General features: G+C 37.3%; 1 protein-coding gene across 1 annotated transcript in view; it reads right to left on the bottom strand.

The window, feature by feature from the left end:
* The window catches only part of LOC125234272 (acetylcholine receptor subunit alpha-like 1), a 475,879-nt gene that overhangs the window by 11,596 nt on the left and 450,306 nt on the right, over nucleotides 1-13,977 (bottom strand). The window contains exon 5 of the mRNA XM_048140490.1: nucleotides 7,313-7,422. Within this exon, the coding sequence (XP_047996447.1) occupies nucleotides 7,313-7,422 (110 nt within the window). The remainder of the gene's footprint in view (nucleotides 1-7,312; nucleotides 7,423-13,977) is intronic.

The following is a 13,977-nucleotide window of genomic DNA, read 5'->3' as shown; positions in this document are numbered from 1 at the left end:
AGTCAGTGTAATATTGACATATATGTTATCCACATTGATAAGTGATAAAAGTGCAAGCATGATAGCCCCACAGTTTTTATATGTTAAATATAGAAATTGCCGTTAAGGGCTTGAGTTGAGTGCCTATAGCGTACGAGTATATGTCGCTTGAAACTGTTGCTGTCATGAGGTCATGACTTGACTGCGATAATCACTAATTATCTTTCAGTTTTACGTTCTCTAAGCATTTCGCGAAGGTCTACAGCTCCCAGAGCCACTAGTATACCTATCCAAAAGTATCTATCTTACTAAGGGGTCTTAGTGGTTACAGTACCACAGTAGGCCGCAATGGCCACCTCGATATAAATGGTTAGTGGTCGACCAATGTACAGCAATGAATCAGGATAAGCCGTGTTTCTGTCCCAGCGTGATCTACTGACTTTAGCCCTTAATCGCAGATCAGTAGACCTAGCCAACATGCCCTACCAGTTACGAAATCACAACCGTGTATGTCGCACAATTTGGCCGAATGATAAAAAGAGAATTATTGTTTCGTTGCCAGCATCAACCAGGCACCCTATAGGCCTATAGCCTATCAAAGGGTGGATGTGCAGGACCGGAACAAAAATCGTATCGCAGTGATATCTTATTCACAAATTAGAAGCAGATTTACATTCGAAATTTGCATACATTATTTAGTTTCCGAGTAAAATGCTACTCAGGGACAGGCATACATAAATAAGGAGCTACTTGTACAACGAAATAAACATAATCAAATTCTTTAACGAGCTACACGTTCCCTATTTACTCAAATTATGAATTTTAAAACGGCAACATGGATTCCCCTAAACCACCCTTACAAAACTTACCCGTAAAAAAATACTTTTTGCATATAACTGGAGCACATTATTTATTTGCAAGTCAAAATACAGGAATCCGTTCGGGATTCCATTTCGGGGCTGATCCAATATCGTGTGTCTCAAGACCGTGTCCCCGTGTGATATTCACATTCAAATTATTTTATTGGGGAGATGTGCCGGAAATATTCGTTGGAAATTTGCGTAGAGAGAATGCCTTCTAATCACAGTCGGTTGACTATGGGTGTGTAAACTTCGTTGAGGAAGTTACTCGTATTTTTTATTGCACCATTCATTTGATTTCACATTTTATTTTTGAAGTTTACTTCTTTATCGATTTTCATGGTAGGTACTGCAGCCGGTAGCGTTACTATAGGTACAACTGCAGCACGATATTTCTGCTTCTGAAATGTTGCCGTAAATGGATGTTATGGAAGCGATGTACATGCGCAACTTGCGAGTTCATAATACGAGTAAGTATTATAGTGTCCATACATGTATGGACTCGCGCGCGAAAACGCAAGCTTCAGATCAGATTAGGACTCTGATATTGACACTTAATTTGACAAATATTTCTAAAGGTATGTATCACGAAACGCAAATTGATTTAGTAACTCCCTATTTAACAAATATTAAGAGCATTAGCGACCTTGGCGAAACTGTGAAAAAGTGAGATGATTAAAATAAATTTGTTTTTTATCATGCAGAAACGTCTGCGAGCGATATTACATATTTTTTAATTAAAGGAAAAATTGAAAACTTCACACCTCCGGCAGGACTCGAACCTGCGACCTTTGGCCTTATATAAGGTCCTAATTTATTAGTTGCAGATATTTTAACACATGATACTTTACATTAAAATAATTAACTTTAAATATAAATTAAGAAATCTTTACATGTAACTTTTTTGATTTCATTTTCCTAAAAAAAAAATTAATTATAATTTCGTGTAAAAAAAATCATCATGTGCATTATCACATGTCACAATAACACTGTCTGTCATGTCAACAATTGTTTGTTGTAAATGTCGTAAAGGTTCGGCGGGAAAACTGCACATGTCATTGAAGTGGCCAGTTACAGTTGAGTGGTACGTAAAAGAGGTACTAGAATCTGTTCAATGAGTTTTCATTTAATAATCACATAAACAGGGTGTTTTTACGTAGCAAATTTGTTTTTCCGTTTTCTCCAAAAAAACATCGTAAAAGCTATAATGTTTCACGGTTTAATATACTCCAGAGACCGAGTACTATCAGCTGTAAAAATATCTGCATCTAATAAATTAGGACCTTATATAATAGTGACTTATATAATAGTTACTCTTACCTTTATAAAGAACTACCTTAGATATCAGGGTGGCTAGCCGAATGGCACAATCGCTCACGAAACGCTCACGAAACGAAGCGCTAGTAGATACCTATCTCTATCGCGCTTGCGTATTGGCGCGACAGAGCCAGCGGCGTATCGCTTTCGTTTGGCGTCGGAGAAATGCCATTCGGCTACGGGGCCTGATAATCAGAGAACATTGGTACAAAAAAGAAAAATATAACTATGGGGCCGGATTCGAACCGGCGTCTTTAGTTAATGTGGCTAACATTTATAAATATAATCATCATAATCATAATCTTTATTTGCTTTTTAAAAAGTGTTAACATAATAGGTGTTACATAATTTTTGTGTCCCAACTTTTTAGCCGGTTTTGACAGCATGCAAAATATATTAGGTACTACCTACTAACTAAAATTACATTAAATTCCCTTAATTACTTACATATTAAACTATTCTATTATAATACATATGTACAATATTTACAGCGTAAGGTTCTCTATATTACTTTCAACAAATTCCTTTATTTGACTCTAGAGACTATTTACACGGCTTGAATGTAGGTTGGAAAACCAACCGGTAAACCATCAGGTCTCATTTTCCTTTAACAAAAGCGCCTGATTTTATAAAAAAATCCAGCAATATGCACGAAAAACGATGTTAAGGTATTTTTAGCTCCATTGACTTCGTCAATATAAAAACGCGTCTAAAGAATCGAGTTCAACCTAATGTACACTTGGCTTGACTCCTAAAAGCCGAAGCCGCATTATTAAACAACGAAAATTGTCTCGAGAAATTTGGGTCACGCTGTCATCCATTAAAAATAAACTTAATATTCGAGAAAAAGGCTTTTAAGGGCAGGTGCAGCCTGTGGACTAGCTTTTAGCTGAAGGCTGGTAATGAAGAAACTGTTTCGTCATAAACTAACCTTGCTTTGATGACGAGAAATACAATGTTATATGTGCAATGTTTTTGGACAAAAGTTACCCTAGGTTTAGATATATTTGGTGGCCAATTGATGTGAAAAGATAACTACTTAGGAATTAAAAAAAATATACTTTGATTATAATTGTTCAAATCTGGACATTCTTAAACTCATTATACTCAGACAGCAATCTCAGTCATACCTTTGAAATAAATGTCCTTTCGTTCTATTACTACAAATTTAATTTAGGTACTTAGTGGGATATTTGAGTAAGTACCTATTTCCGTTATATATTTGCAACTACAATTGTTATATCTACACATTTATGTTTTTAAGTGGCATTTTTATCATCGGGTAATCATACTAGTGATTTTGGGTTTAAAACGTACACTGGCTTTCCAGCGACGCGATTTTTTAAACCATTAAAAAATAATGTCTAAGTGTGCTGACAGAAAACTTCAACTCAACATTGTAACTAATAATAGCGAAACATTTCCCGACACGCCACTAAAATATTAAATATAAAGTAAAAACCAAGAGCTCTCAGCCATGTCACAGGTGCATTAAAACGTTCATACTATCTCTAAATAAAACGGAAGGCATTCTGCATAGTTCACGTTACACGACACATTTTAAAGTACATTATACTTTATCTACCCATATTTTAAAGCTATTTTACGACCCCGAGAAAGCGTTAAACGAGTTGGTTAAGCTGTTTTGGCGCTAAAATGTAGCACGGGATGTACTTTGTTTATAGAGCTTTATGTTTTTACCGCGAAGGCCAAAGGATATTGCTTAGGTAATAATAGCACAAAGAAAACGGGAACATTAATATGAAAACTGACTTTCAAAGACTATCAAAGGTATCGTATGTTATTCCTGGAGTAGCAAGAGACCATATTTGAGGAAGAGTTGGATAGTTTACAGTCAAGAGAGGATTCTAGGAATAAAAAATGTAATAAATGCTTTAAATTAAGTATAAATAGCCGTTACGAGTCTTACCTGACTCAAAAGTCTCTACCACACTGACAAAGTTGCCCGCTTTTATGACCAATGAGATCGGACTAGGTATTATTATGCAACGAGGGTCGCACCCCTGTCACAATTGTTTATTTCTTTTAGATTACATCTACTGTCGCATGTAACTCTTCAGTAAAAGTAACATCCCAAACAAGTCAACGATGACTCGCAATGGTTATTGTAACATCAAAAATCCCCAACACTAGAAGTTTTACCTTTCTTACAGCTACGGTCTGGACCAAGGGTCGCCACGCGCCCCTATTCTCTTATACATTTCGTCACGACTTTGCGTGCTACCCATCAGTAAAAACACAGGTTAGTAGTGTCAGTCCTGATATTGTGGCCCAGAAAGCTTCTCAATAAAACCAAACGACTTCCGCTGAAATGTTCTGCCGGAGAATCATGCGCCGACCAAAAAATTTTTCGGTGAGTTGTTATTCTGATGAAAAACTCAGTCGTCGAACAGGCCAACGAATGTGTAGGTCTATCATTCGCTGTTGAAAACTTACATATGTCGACAAAACATTCATAATATGAATAGTTATGTCGATAATGAATCCAGCGAACAAAATAATGTAGGAGATTCGTTATTGTGGCCCAGAAACCTTCTCAATAAAACCTTGTACCCAACATGTTTAGCTCTGATGCTATTTAGATTACGCTATGCACTTATCACCTCTTCCGCTCGAGCGACTCTGCGCACTCGTCCTACAGACGCCAACATTAACCTTTTCACACCTCAAATAAAGTCTACTTTCCATTAGGTTACGGCTAATGCATAGGAATGGGTGACGTGGCGAAAATGCGAAGTTTAAACGCGAGATAGCTGGTGTGCTACTCTTATGTTAAAAGCATTTAGTTTTGGTAAAGGAGGTATTTACGGCTACACGGCTAGAATGCTGAGGTTACGTTATATACCTAAATATAACAGGTGAATTTAAGCAGATTCTTGAGTCGTTAATAAATGAAAATTTGTTTAGAGCTTGTAAACTGAAAGTTATCATACACGAAAGGAAAAACGACCTTATCGGCTTAGAGTTTGTAAGCGTAATAAAGATAAGAAAAAAAAATCAAAATTTAATTTTGGATTCCTATAGGATCAATATAGTCGGCCGTATGTGACGGGTAGAGAATTTCACCACCCCTTTTCTTCCCCTGGGTGTCGTGGAAGTCAACTGTGGGATATGGGTTGAATTGTGGCGTAGTAGGCAAGAGGCTGGCATTTCATTTAAATTACGGTACATTCAATCCCTTAGTAGTTAGAAGTAGCACTGAAACTTGAGTAGTTTCATGTGCTCTGCCTACCTCTTTATTGGATACATGCATCAATGAATCAAAGCCACAAGCAACACATTGCTCTTATTTTAAATTCATACGTTCTATTAAATTACTTACTATAAAAACAAACCTAAAATCTCAAACGTTCCAACCGGTCCGTAAATCTAAAGTCCGCCGCAAGATATCAAAGATCTTACGCCGCGCGTTACGTTAAGCCACTTTAATTCCCGGAGACAAAAACTATAACTCCCCGTTTCGGCGGACGATAACTTTTTGCTAACTCGGGGTTAAACTTTACCAGATAAACTCATCGGGCTGTCACAGTAACGTGAAGTAATGGGCCTGCCAACAAGGAAATAGGACCAGACGGTCAAGTGATAAAACCGTCTGTCCTTTTCGCACTGTTTGTAAGTGCGATAGGGACGCACCGACGAGATAAAGTTTATCACACTAGTGTGTTACAGATCCAATAAGACCCCAAGTTTGGGGTGCACAAAGTTCGGTGTGATTGAAAAAAATTGAGGTTGAAGGGACTAGTTTGTGGAGTTGGAGTCGATGTCACGGACTTTACTTTTAATTAGTCTTGTTTGTAAGTTTTCCTTAAGTTTAGATAAGGAGATTGAAGAGCATTTTAAAAAATGTTGCTCTAATTTTCTAAATATTCATCACTGGTTATCACTGGCGAGGTAAACTTTAACAATATGACTTGAAATTTCTCGTGCCCTTAGTTAGGTATCTAATATAATTGGATGTAGTTTAAAGTAATTAGATCCAAAATACGAGTATGTAATTTAAATAAAGTTATTGATATTTATACAGAAACTTGGAATAAAATTGCTGATAGGATATCGTGGTTTGGATCCTTATTTCTAAGGACTGGCTTTTTAAACTAATGATTCGAATGCAACATATCTGCATAAATTAAATCCATTATAATTAATACTAATATTACTTATAAATGGGAAAGTGTGTATGTCTGTTTGTTTGTCCGTCTTTCACGGCAAAACGGAGCGACGAATTGACGTGATTTTTTAAGCGGAGATAGTTGAAGGGATGGAGAGTGACATAGGCTACTTTTTGTCTCTTTCTAACGCGAGCAAAGCCGCGGACAAAAGCTAGTAAACAATATAAGTAAGTAAGATAAAAATATGTCTAGCTGCTAACGTAAAGGAAGAATTACAATCGTCAATATTGTTATGATGAAAAACTTTAGCAATAGTGCGGCTTGAATTCAAACGGAGCTTATTCACTTTAAAGGCCAGCGCAAGTTTTAGGCTTACTCTTGGCCACAGACTAGCTGAGGCGACAACGTGGCCTACGATGGAGCAAGCTCGCCCAGAAGATGCCTGTTCACCTTTGATTTGAAGGTGGCTGGGTTATATGACTATCGAAGGTGTAGGTGAAGTATATTTATGTAGATATAATAAATAAATAAATAAAGTCACCGTCTGCCGGAAATAAAATTGGATACCGTTTTATTATAGGCAGGAGTCCGGTTTTTTATCCATAGCCCAGTATTTAGTCCATCAATTTCATAAAAATAGCCCAGTTCATTTTAGATTCCTTTAACTCTCAAATAGTCCTTACACCCTGGCGGGTGCTGCCTCTGCGTGTGTCCCATGATACGGGCAAGGGCAGCATCCGCTCGGCGTACCCCTTACATTTCATTAAAGTGTCAAAAGGGGCTCTACGCGTTGGCTTCGGCCCCGCGCACGCCTCCCAAAGATCCGGAACATCATTGTTCCGTGATGGGAAAGACATATATAATATAAAAATACTTATATACATAGAAAACATCCATGACTCAGGAACAAATATCTGTGCTCATCACACAAATAAATGCCCTTACCGGGATTCGAACTCAGGACCGCGGCTTAGCAGACAGGGTCACTACCCGCTAGGCCAGACCGGTCGTCAGAATAGTACGCACTTGTTATAAAGCACGATGTCTGGCAGCCAGATGTGTTCAGAAGGCACGTGGAGAGTTTTTACGTCGCCGTAGTCCTCCGGGTTCCACTTTAGTTTGTAGTCGTTCCACTCCTGCGGACAAAATAAAGTGTTAGGTTTAGTACGTAATGTAACATTAAAAAAAAGGATTTTATTCTGTTTCTTAAATTACAAATTACAGATTCTGCGCTGGTGCGTATTTTATCGTGAAAACATTTGTTCTAAGAGAGGTTAGACATTTTGGTTCTACGTTTGGTTTTAAGACTTGAAATTGGCATTAGAGCTTACATAATATTGCGGACAATATAATCTCTTGCCGTCCAATGGACATTGAGGTGTACTTATTACTCATTTAATCGCCAATATGGAAGTGGCAACACGACCACAATCCTGGCAGGTGAAGTGTGTTCACGGCGTCGCTTACCTACTTATGTAAGCTTCAATGTTATGACCCCTCTTGTAAAATGGACGTAGTTTGACTTGTGTGCCCTATCTAGTTCAGGGTTATTAGCCTGGGCGCGTTAACAAACATTTTTAAAATGTGCACTTATGCAAAAAGTTCATTGCACTAAGCTTGATAAAATAAATTGGTTATTAAAATGGTACTGGTGAACAATCCTTTTACTTATCTTTAATGTATATTTTATAGTCCTACGAAAATAATTTACCAAAAGAGTCCACAAAAAGACAGTTATTTGACATTTTTCCATTTAATCAGCACTGTAACATTAATCCCAAGGATTTAAATCCCGAAATCTTTTGATCGTTCCAAAGATTAAATTCGGTCTCAAATATCTTTTTTTTAAAACGGAATAGGGCTCCAGCCCTGGACATCGGAAATTGCGGGTCTTATTAGAGTTCCGGCGTGTCAATAGAAACAGGGGTCGAGGAGGGCGGGATTTTATTTTCTAAAAGTGTTTTTAAGTTGGCACCAGACTGGCAGCTTAGAGCGGAATCTTTCTTGGAGTGTTTACTCCACACACACAGTCAGACTGTAAAGTGTAAGTATGCGTCTTTCACGCCTGAGGTTGTAAATCGAACCATCGAACCCTAAGCCTATGTTCCCACTACTGGGCAAAAACAGCACTCTGCTGCCAGCACTCGGGGGGCTACGAAATGGCAATGAGTCTATGGCTAGTTTAGTCTACCTCTGATGGTTTGGTATCCTCACTTAAGGTGGCCAAACATGGTCACTTACTGGTATCGAGTTATAAAATATACCAAACTATGAGTTTTTCAAAGCAAAGAAAAAAAAAGTAGCCCCCGAAACATTCTTGAAATCTTATGTCGACATCGACATATTTTTATAGGTATGACAAGTAAAATATTGTATGTACAGTTGCCATCAGTGTTTTTGTAAAAGCTTTGGTATGTCCAATACATTTGATGGTGACTGTACTGTAATGAATGATCGACACTTCAATTTTATCAATTGAGAGTTAGGCCATATCTAAGCTTATTATTTACCTAATGTAATCCTCGACCAATTTTAATCAAACCAAGACTTCTACGGATCTTAAGTCTCGCTGTTCTGAAGTTCTATTTCTAGAATCAATGTTGGGTTATTAAATTTTAAAAGCAATAATTTAGCTAGCTCCAGGGAGTTTCTCGCTGATTTCCCGCAGGGGTGTTGCTCGGTCCGGCCAAAGTGCGGATTTTGCACTCGACTCGACAAAGATGGATGCAACGGCTAACTCAATGTTAATAGAACCGTGTGCTGTATTCAGTTTAACTTGAAAAACACATCGCTAAATAAACAAGAACATTTTGGACAAATTAAGTATTCATAACATTGACATGATTTACCAGACGCTTTTCGGTGAAGGAAAATATCGTGAGGTAACCAGACTAATCCCAATAAGGGCCAGTTAAGTTACCCTTCGGATTGGAAGGTCAGATGGTAGTCACTTTAGTAAAAACTAGTCTACGACAAATCTTGAGATTAGTTGTCAAAGCGGACCCTAGGCTCTCATGAAGCGTGGAAAATGTCGGCATAACGCAAGGAGGATGATGATATTCAAACCATTGACCTAATAAAATTATATAGAACAACTTTTCACAAGTCGACTATTTTCTAAAGTTCATTTAGCTTGTGATACCGTTTATGACGAATATTTGCGACAAAACACTCAAATACATACTCTTCTAGTATATGAACCTGGGTTCTGGAGACTGTAACGTCACGGCCAATTAGACTAGTAGCCCGTTTTGTTTGAAATTTTATTACAACCTCAATTTATGTAGGATCTATTTTTCTTCTAGTCAAAACAGTTTTTATTTGAGAACTATTGAAATGAATTTGAATATTTTTTTAATATGGAATTAATATGAAATCGTGTCCAGTGACGTCGTGGTTAATTCATTTACTTTACCGACTTATTACAATTAAAATTGGGCTTAAAAATAATAACTGTCCATGTTTTATTATAATTAAGAGTATCTCATGCTTTATTTCTTTCATGATATAAAATATTTTAAGTCCTTATTAACCACAAGCTCCATTTAACAAAAACTAAATTAAATCAGCTAGCAGCGAAAGATGCCAGCCACTGGCACCCACTCACACGCTCTCAATTATTATTTGGGCGCTCCGCCGCTAGATGGAATTACTGTTCCTAAAACTCAATTTAAATTCGTCTACGCAGTCTTAATTCTCGTCTTTGTAACGTCGTGTGCTCCTGATGAAGGAATTCCATTTAATTGTGTTATGGCCTTTTCCTTGTGTTGGCTTGCGTTAATGTCGAGAAAACTTGGTTTAAGTGCGGAGTTTGCTTGATATGGTTAGTGTTTACATGAAATGGGACGTAACTTGATTTACAGAGTGGGGCCTGTAACAAAGGCGAAGAATTGAACTCTAGGCTATTCTCCTTATACTGATCAACGTTTGTTCGGCGACTTTTAAAAATAACTTGTATTTTGATTTTTATCACCCTTGAAAGTTTTTTCTAAGAGGTAATGTATTGCGAATTCCGTTAAGTCTAAAGTGTGACAGACAACGTCAATGACAACAATAATGGCGTACATTGAAGCTAATATTTATTTTGTATGGAAAATTAAAAATTTACAGACTTCATAATTTTTAAAAGTCACTGAACAAATGTTGATCAGGATAAAAGGAGAATAGTCTACAGTTCAATTCTTCGCCTTTGTTACAGACCCCACTCTGTATAATGTTATAATTAAAGTTATTCTTCTTGCGCACGATGGGCAGGCATATTTTGATCATAATAATAAGCAAAATATGGGTATTATAAGACACTTTTACACAGATTGACTTAGTCACAAGGTTATTTAAAGCTCTTCTACGTATAATTATGCTTTTAAAATAAATATAAGTAAATCAAAACATGAATTCAAAGAAAAGACAACAGAATGAGAAATGACAGTCCCATTTTTTCCTTTCAAGGTAAGGGACCTTAAAAATCGTATCCAATGATATAATTAAACAACGACATAATCAAAGCACCCAAGCGCGTCACCAACGATGAAAATTGTCGCTCAAACGACAACCCTAATGTCCAACAAAAAAGCAGGAATATTAAAATTCCCGGCCCCGGGCGTCTGGCAATCGTCAAGGAGTTTTCAATTGACCGCCTTCGTGTGACAATTTCCTGGCCGCCCGCTCTAACACGAAAGAAGGCAGCCCCAATACCGGTATTGAGCAAATAGGCCACAGGGGCAATTTTACAGTTTTACATGTCAACATAATATTTAAATTACAATTAACAATATGAATTTTAACTAAAGTAAAATGAAAATTCACGAAATAAATACATTTACTAAATTAATTTATATTTATTAGAAGCCTTTAATCAATTCCATAAAATGATTTATTTACTCCTTAGTTATAAAACAATAAAAAAATAGGAAAACTACGATTAACGTACGTGTGAATGTGTAATAATATCAGGGAGGAAAATGGGAACTAAGTTTGTATTAAAAGCCGGATTCGGGGCGAAAGTCCCCTTTCCTATTTAACGTCATTTATGTATGAGGGAAATAGAAAGTTTCAATGCTAGGGTCGTTTTTATGTTTTTTATACCATTGCTTTTCTGAACCTCAACCACGCGATTTAGAATTAAATACGTAACTCGATGTCGTCAACGTCACGGAATATGTATGCCATTTTTGTTTACAATAAGTAACCGTTTGGGGGCCTTTTTCAGATTATGCATAGGTACATTGGATGTAAGATTTATATTGACAGGGATATAGACCGTGATTACCTTGTTGATTTTTGTCGAGCTCCCGATATTTTGACGCGGTTGCATGCATCATGATCACGGAAAACTGACGAAGGCGGGTGGATGTTAAAGTTGCGTAGACAGCGCGCGATCTACCCTCCTTCGCGCGCGTCGGCTGCGTTCACTTTCAACGTTACCACTGGTCGCATTCACAGTTTCACACTCGATGGTCTGTCCAAACACACTACACTCACAGTGTCACTACGTTTGTTCAATTCTGACTTCACCGGTTTTTTACACAAACAAATCACTGGATTCCATACATTTGATAGTTTGAAGCCATCCTTACGATTGAAATTTTTATATTTGTGAATCTCAATGGCTTCTCTTACCAATCTCGGTATGCACTGTATGTAAAAATCAAAAAGGTAATCACGGTCTATATCCTGGTCAATATAAGTCTAACGAAAATAACCGTGAATCATTCAAAACTCACGTTGGATGTAATTTTCCGTAACGTTCACTACACTATCGGGATAATATACCGTTGCATTCTAAAGCCGTTTTCACATTACCCGATCCGATATCGGATGTCAGAAGGATTTCAATGGAAAAAACCCAAGCGTCTGTAATGTATGGGATATCGGTCCGACATCCGATATCGGATCGGATAATGTGAAAATGCACTAATGGTGTAATTCATAAACGCTAACGTACCTTCAATCCTGTTTGTCAGTATCTGTCATGTTGACTTTTGTATTTGTGAGGAAGACATAATAGTACATTTTGATACAAGTGCGAAAAAGAGGTAGTTTGAAACAAGTGGCGATAAATTAAAACACGACCGAAGGGAGTATTTTAAATCGACACGAGTTACGAATTTCCTTTTCGCACGTGTATCGAACAATGTTTTTCAGTACAGATGGACCTCCGAAATTACGACCTGACAAGAAATTAACCACCTCGCGCTAGTGTTTTAATTTGTCGCCACTCGTTTTGAACTTCCTTTTTTCCGCACTTGTATCGTAATGTACTATTTTAGTACAGAGGGTATTTATCTCAAACTAGGTTGAAGAGCAGTACATTTCTTGTCAGGTCTAAACTTTAAAGCGCCATGCATGTAACTACTGAAAAACCTCGTACGATACACGTGCGAATAGGGAGGGAATTCGTAACACGTATCGATTTATACCATGACTGGAGGATCTCCACTCTTTTTCGCACTTGTATCGTGATGTACTTCCAGACCCTAATCAACACCGTAAGTTTTTTTATGAATAAGGGGTAAAACGTCAAAACCTCATAGTAAGGTCTATTACGCGACGTTAAACCGAGAGTAACAGTATATTTCGGTGGAATGAGGTTTTTATGCGCGGTGAGGCGGGGAGTTTGTTATTTATTAAGACATTTATACAGGAGGGGTCAATTCTCCATACAAACGCTCTCGACTATTTCCTCCCTTGTTTTTGAAGATAGAGCAATTATTTTTTGAACACAGATTATTATAATTTATCTGTGTCGGACCGTTTTGAGTTTTTTGATATTCTCATTTTCAAAGACGCTAGAGCCCATCAAAAATTTACAAAAACGGTGTTATTGATTATAGCGTAAAAAAGGTGTGGTATTCAAAATTGGTGACAATTAGCCACAAAAACCAAACAGTCCGACACAGATTATTTAATTTTTATTCAGATTCTCAAATTTCTTTACGATTGATTAAGTTTTGAAGAAGGAAACAGTCGAGAGCGGAACCTCGATTTAAAAGATTTTTTCGCAATATCTTTTAACTGAGTTGTTCTTAATGGACAATTTTTTTTCGATAAATATATTTAATAACACTAGTATTATTAAACTATAATTCCCAAATTGAAACGGGGACTCCTTTCCATTTTAGAATTTTCGCTCCTGTAGCGTCTTAACCGACTGCCGAGAAATGAGGGGTCATGTTCGAAGAGGAGTTTTCGAACATATATTTGATGGATTTTGATGCTAACATCATCAAAATCCATCAAAAGGGAAAGGGAAAGCCTCTTCGCGGCGTCTTTTTCCATACAGTTGGCCCGACGCGACGCTCGCGTGACGCTAGATGTTGGGGGACCCTTAGATGTCAAATGCTTTTACTATAGTGAGAAGTGGCTTGTTTCACCACAGTGACCATTGCAGACAGTGACACTTCGCCGTTTATTGCCTGTACAACAAGGAAATATTGACGCTGAGTAATAATGCCACTTATCAGCAGAATTATCAGAGTCAAGTGCCAATGTCACTGTAGTGAAATAGGCCACTGTCAACTTGTGAATGTTATAGTTTACCAGACAGATTCAGATTATGAAATATGTATTCAACAACAAAAAAGAACGTTAACATTATTTTATTGAAAATGCGGATACTTAATGAAACGCTATTTATTATTATTATTGTGTCCCACTGCTGGGCAAAGGCCTCCCCCTTCTTCCTCCATTCT

The sequence above is a fragment of the Leguminivora glycinivorella genome, chromosome 15, assembly GCF_023078275.1.
Source record: "Leguminivora glycinivorella isolate SPB_JAAS2020 chromosome 15, LegGlyc_1.1, whole genome shotgun sequence".
Lineage (NCBI taxonomy): Eukaryota > Metazoa > Arthropoda > Insecta > Lepidoptera > Tortricidae > Leguminivora > Leguminivora glycinivorella.
This window is presented reverse-complemented; position numbering and strand designations above follow the sequence as displayed.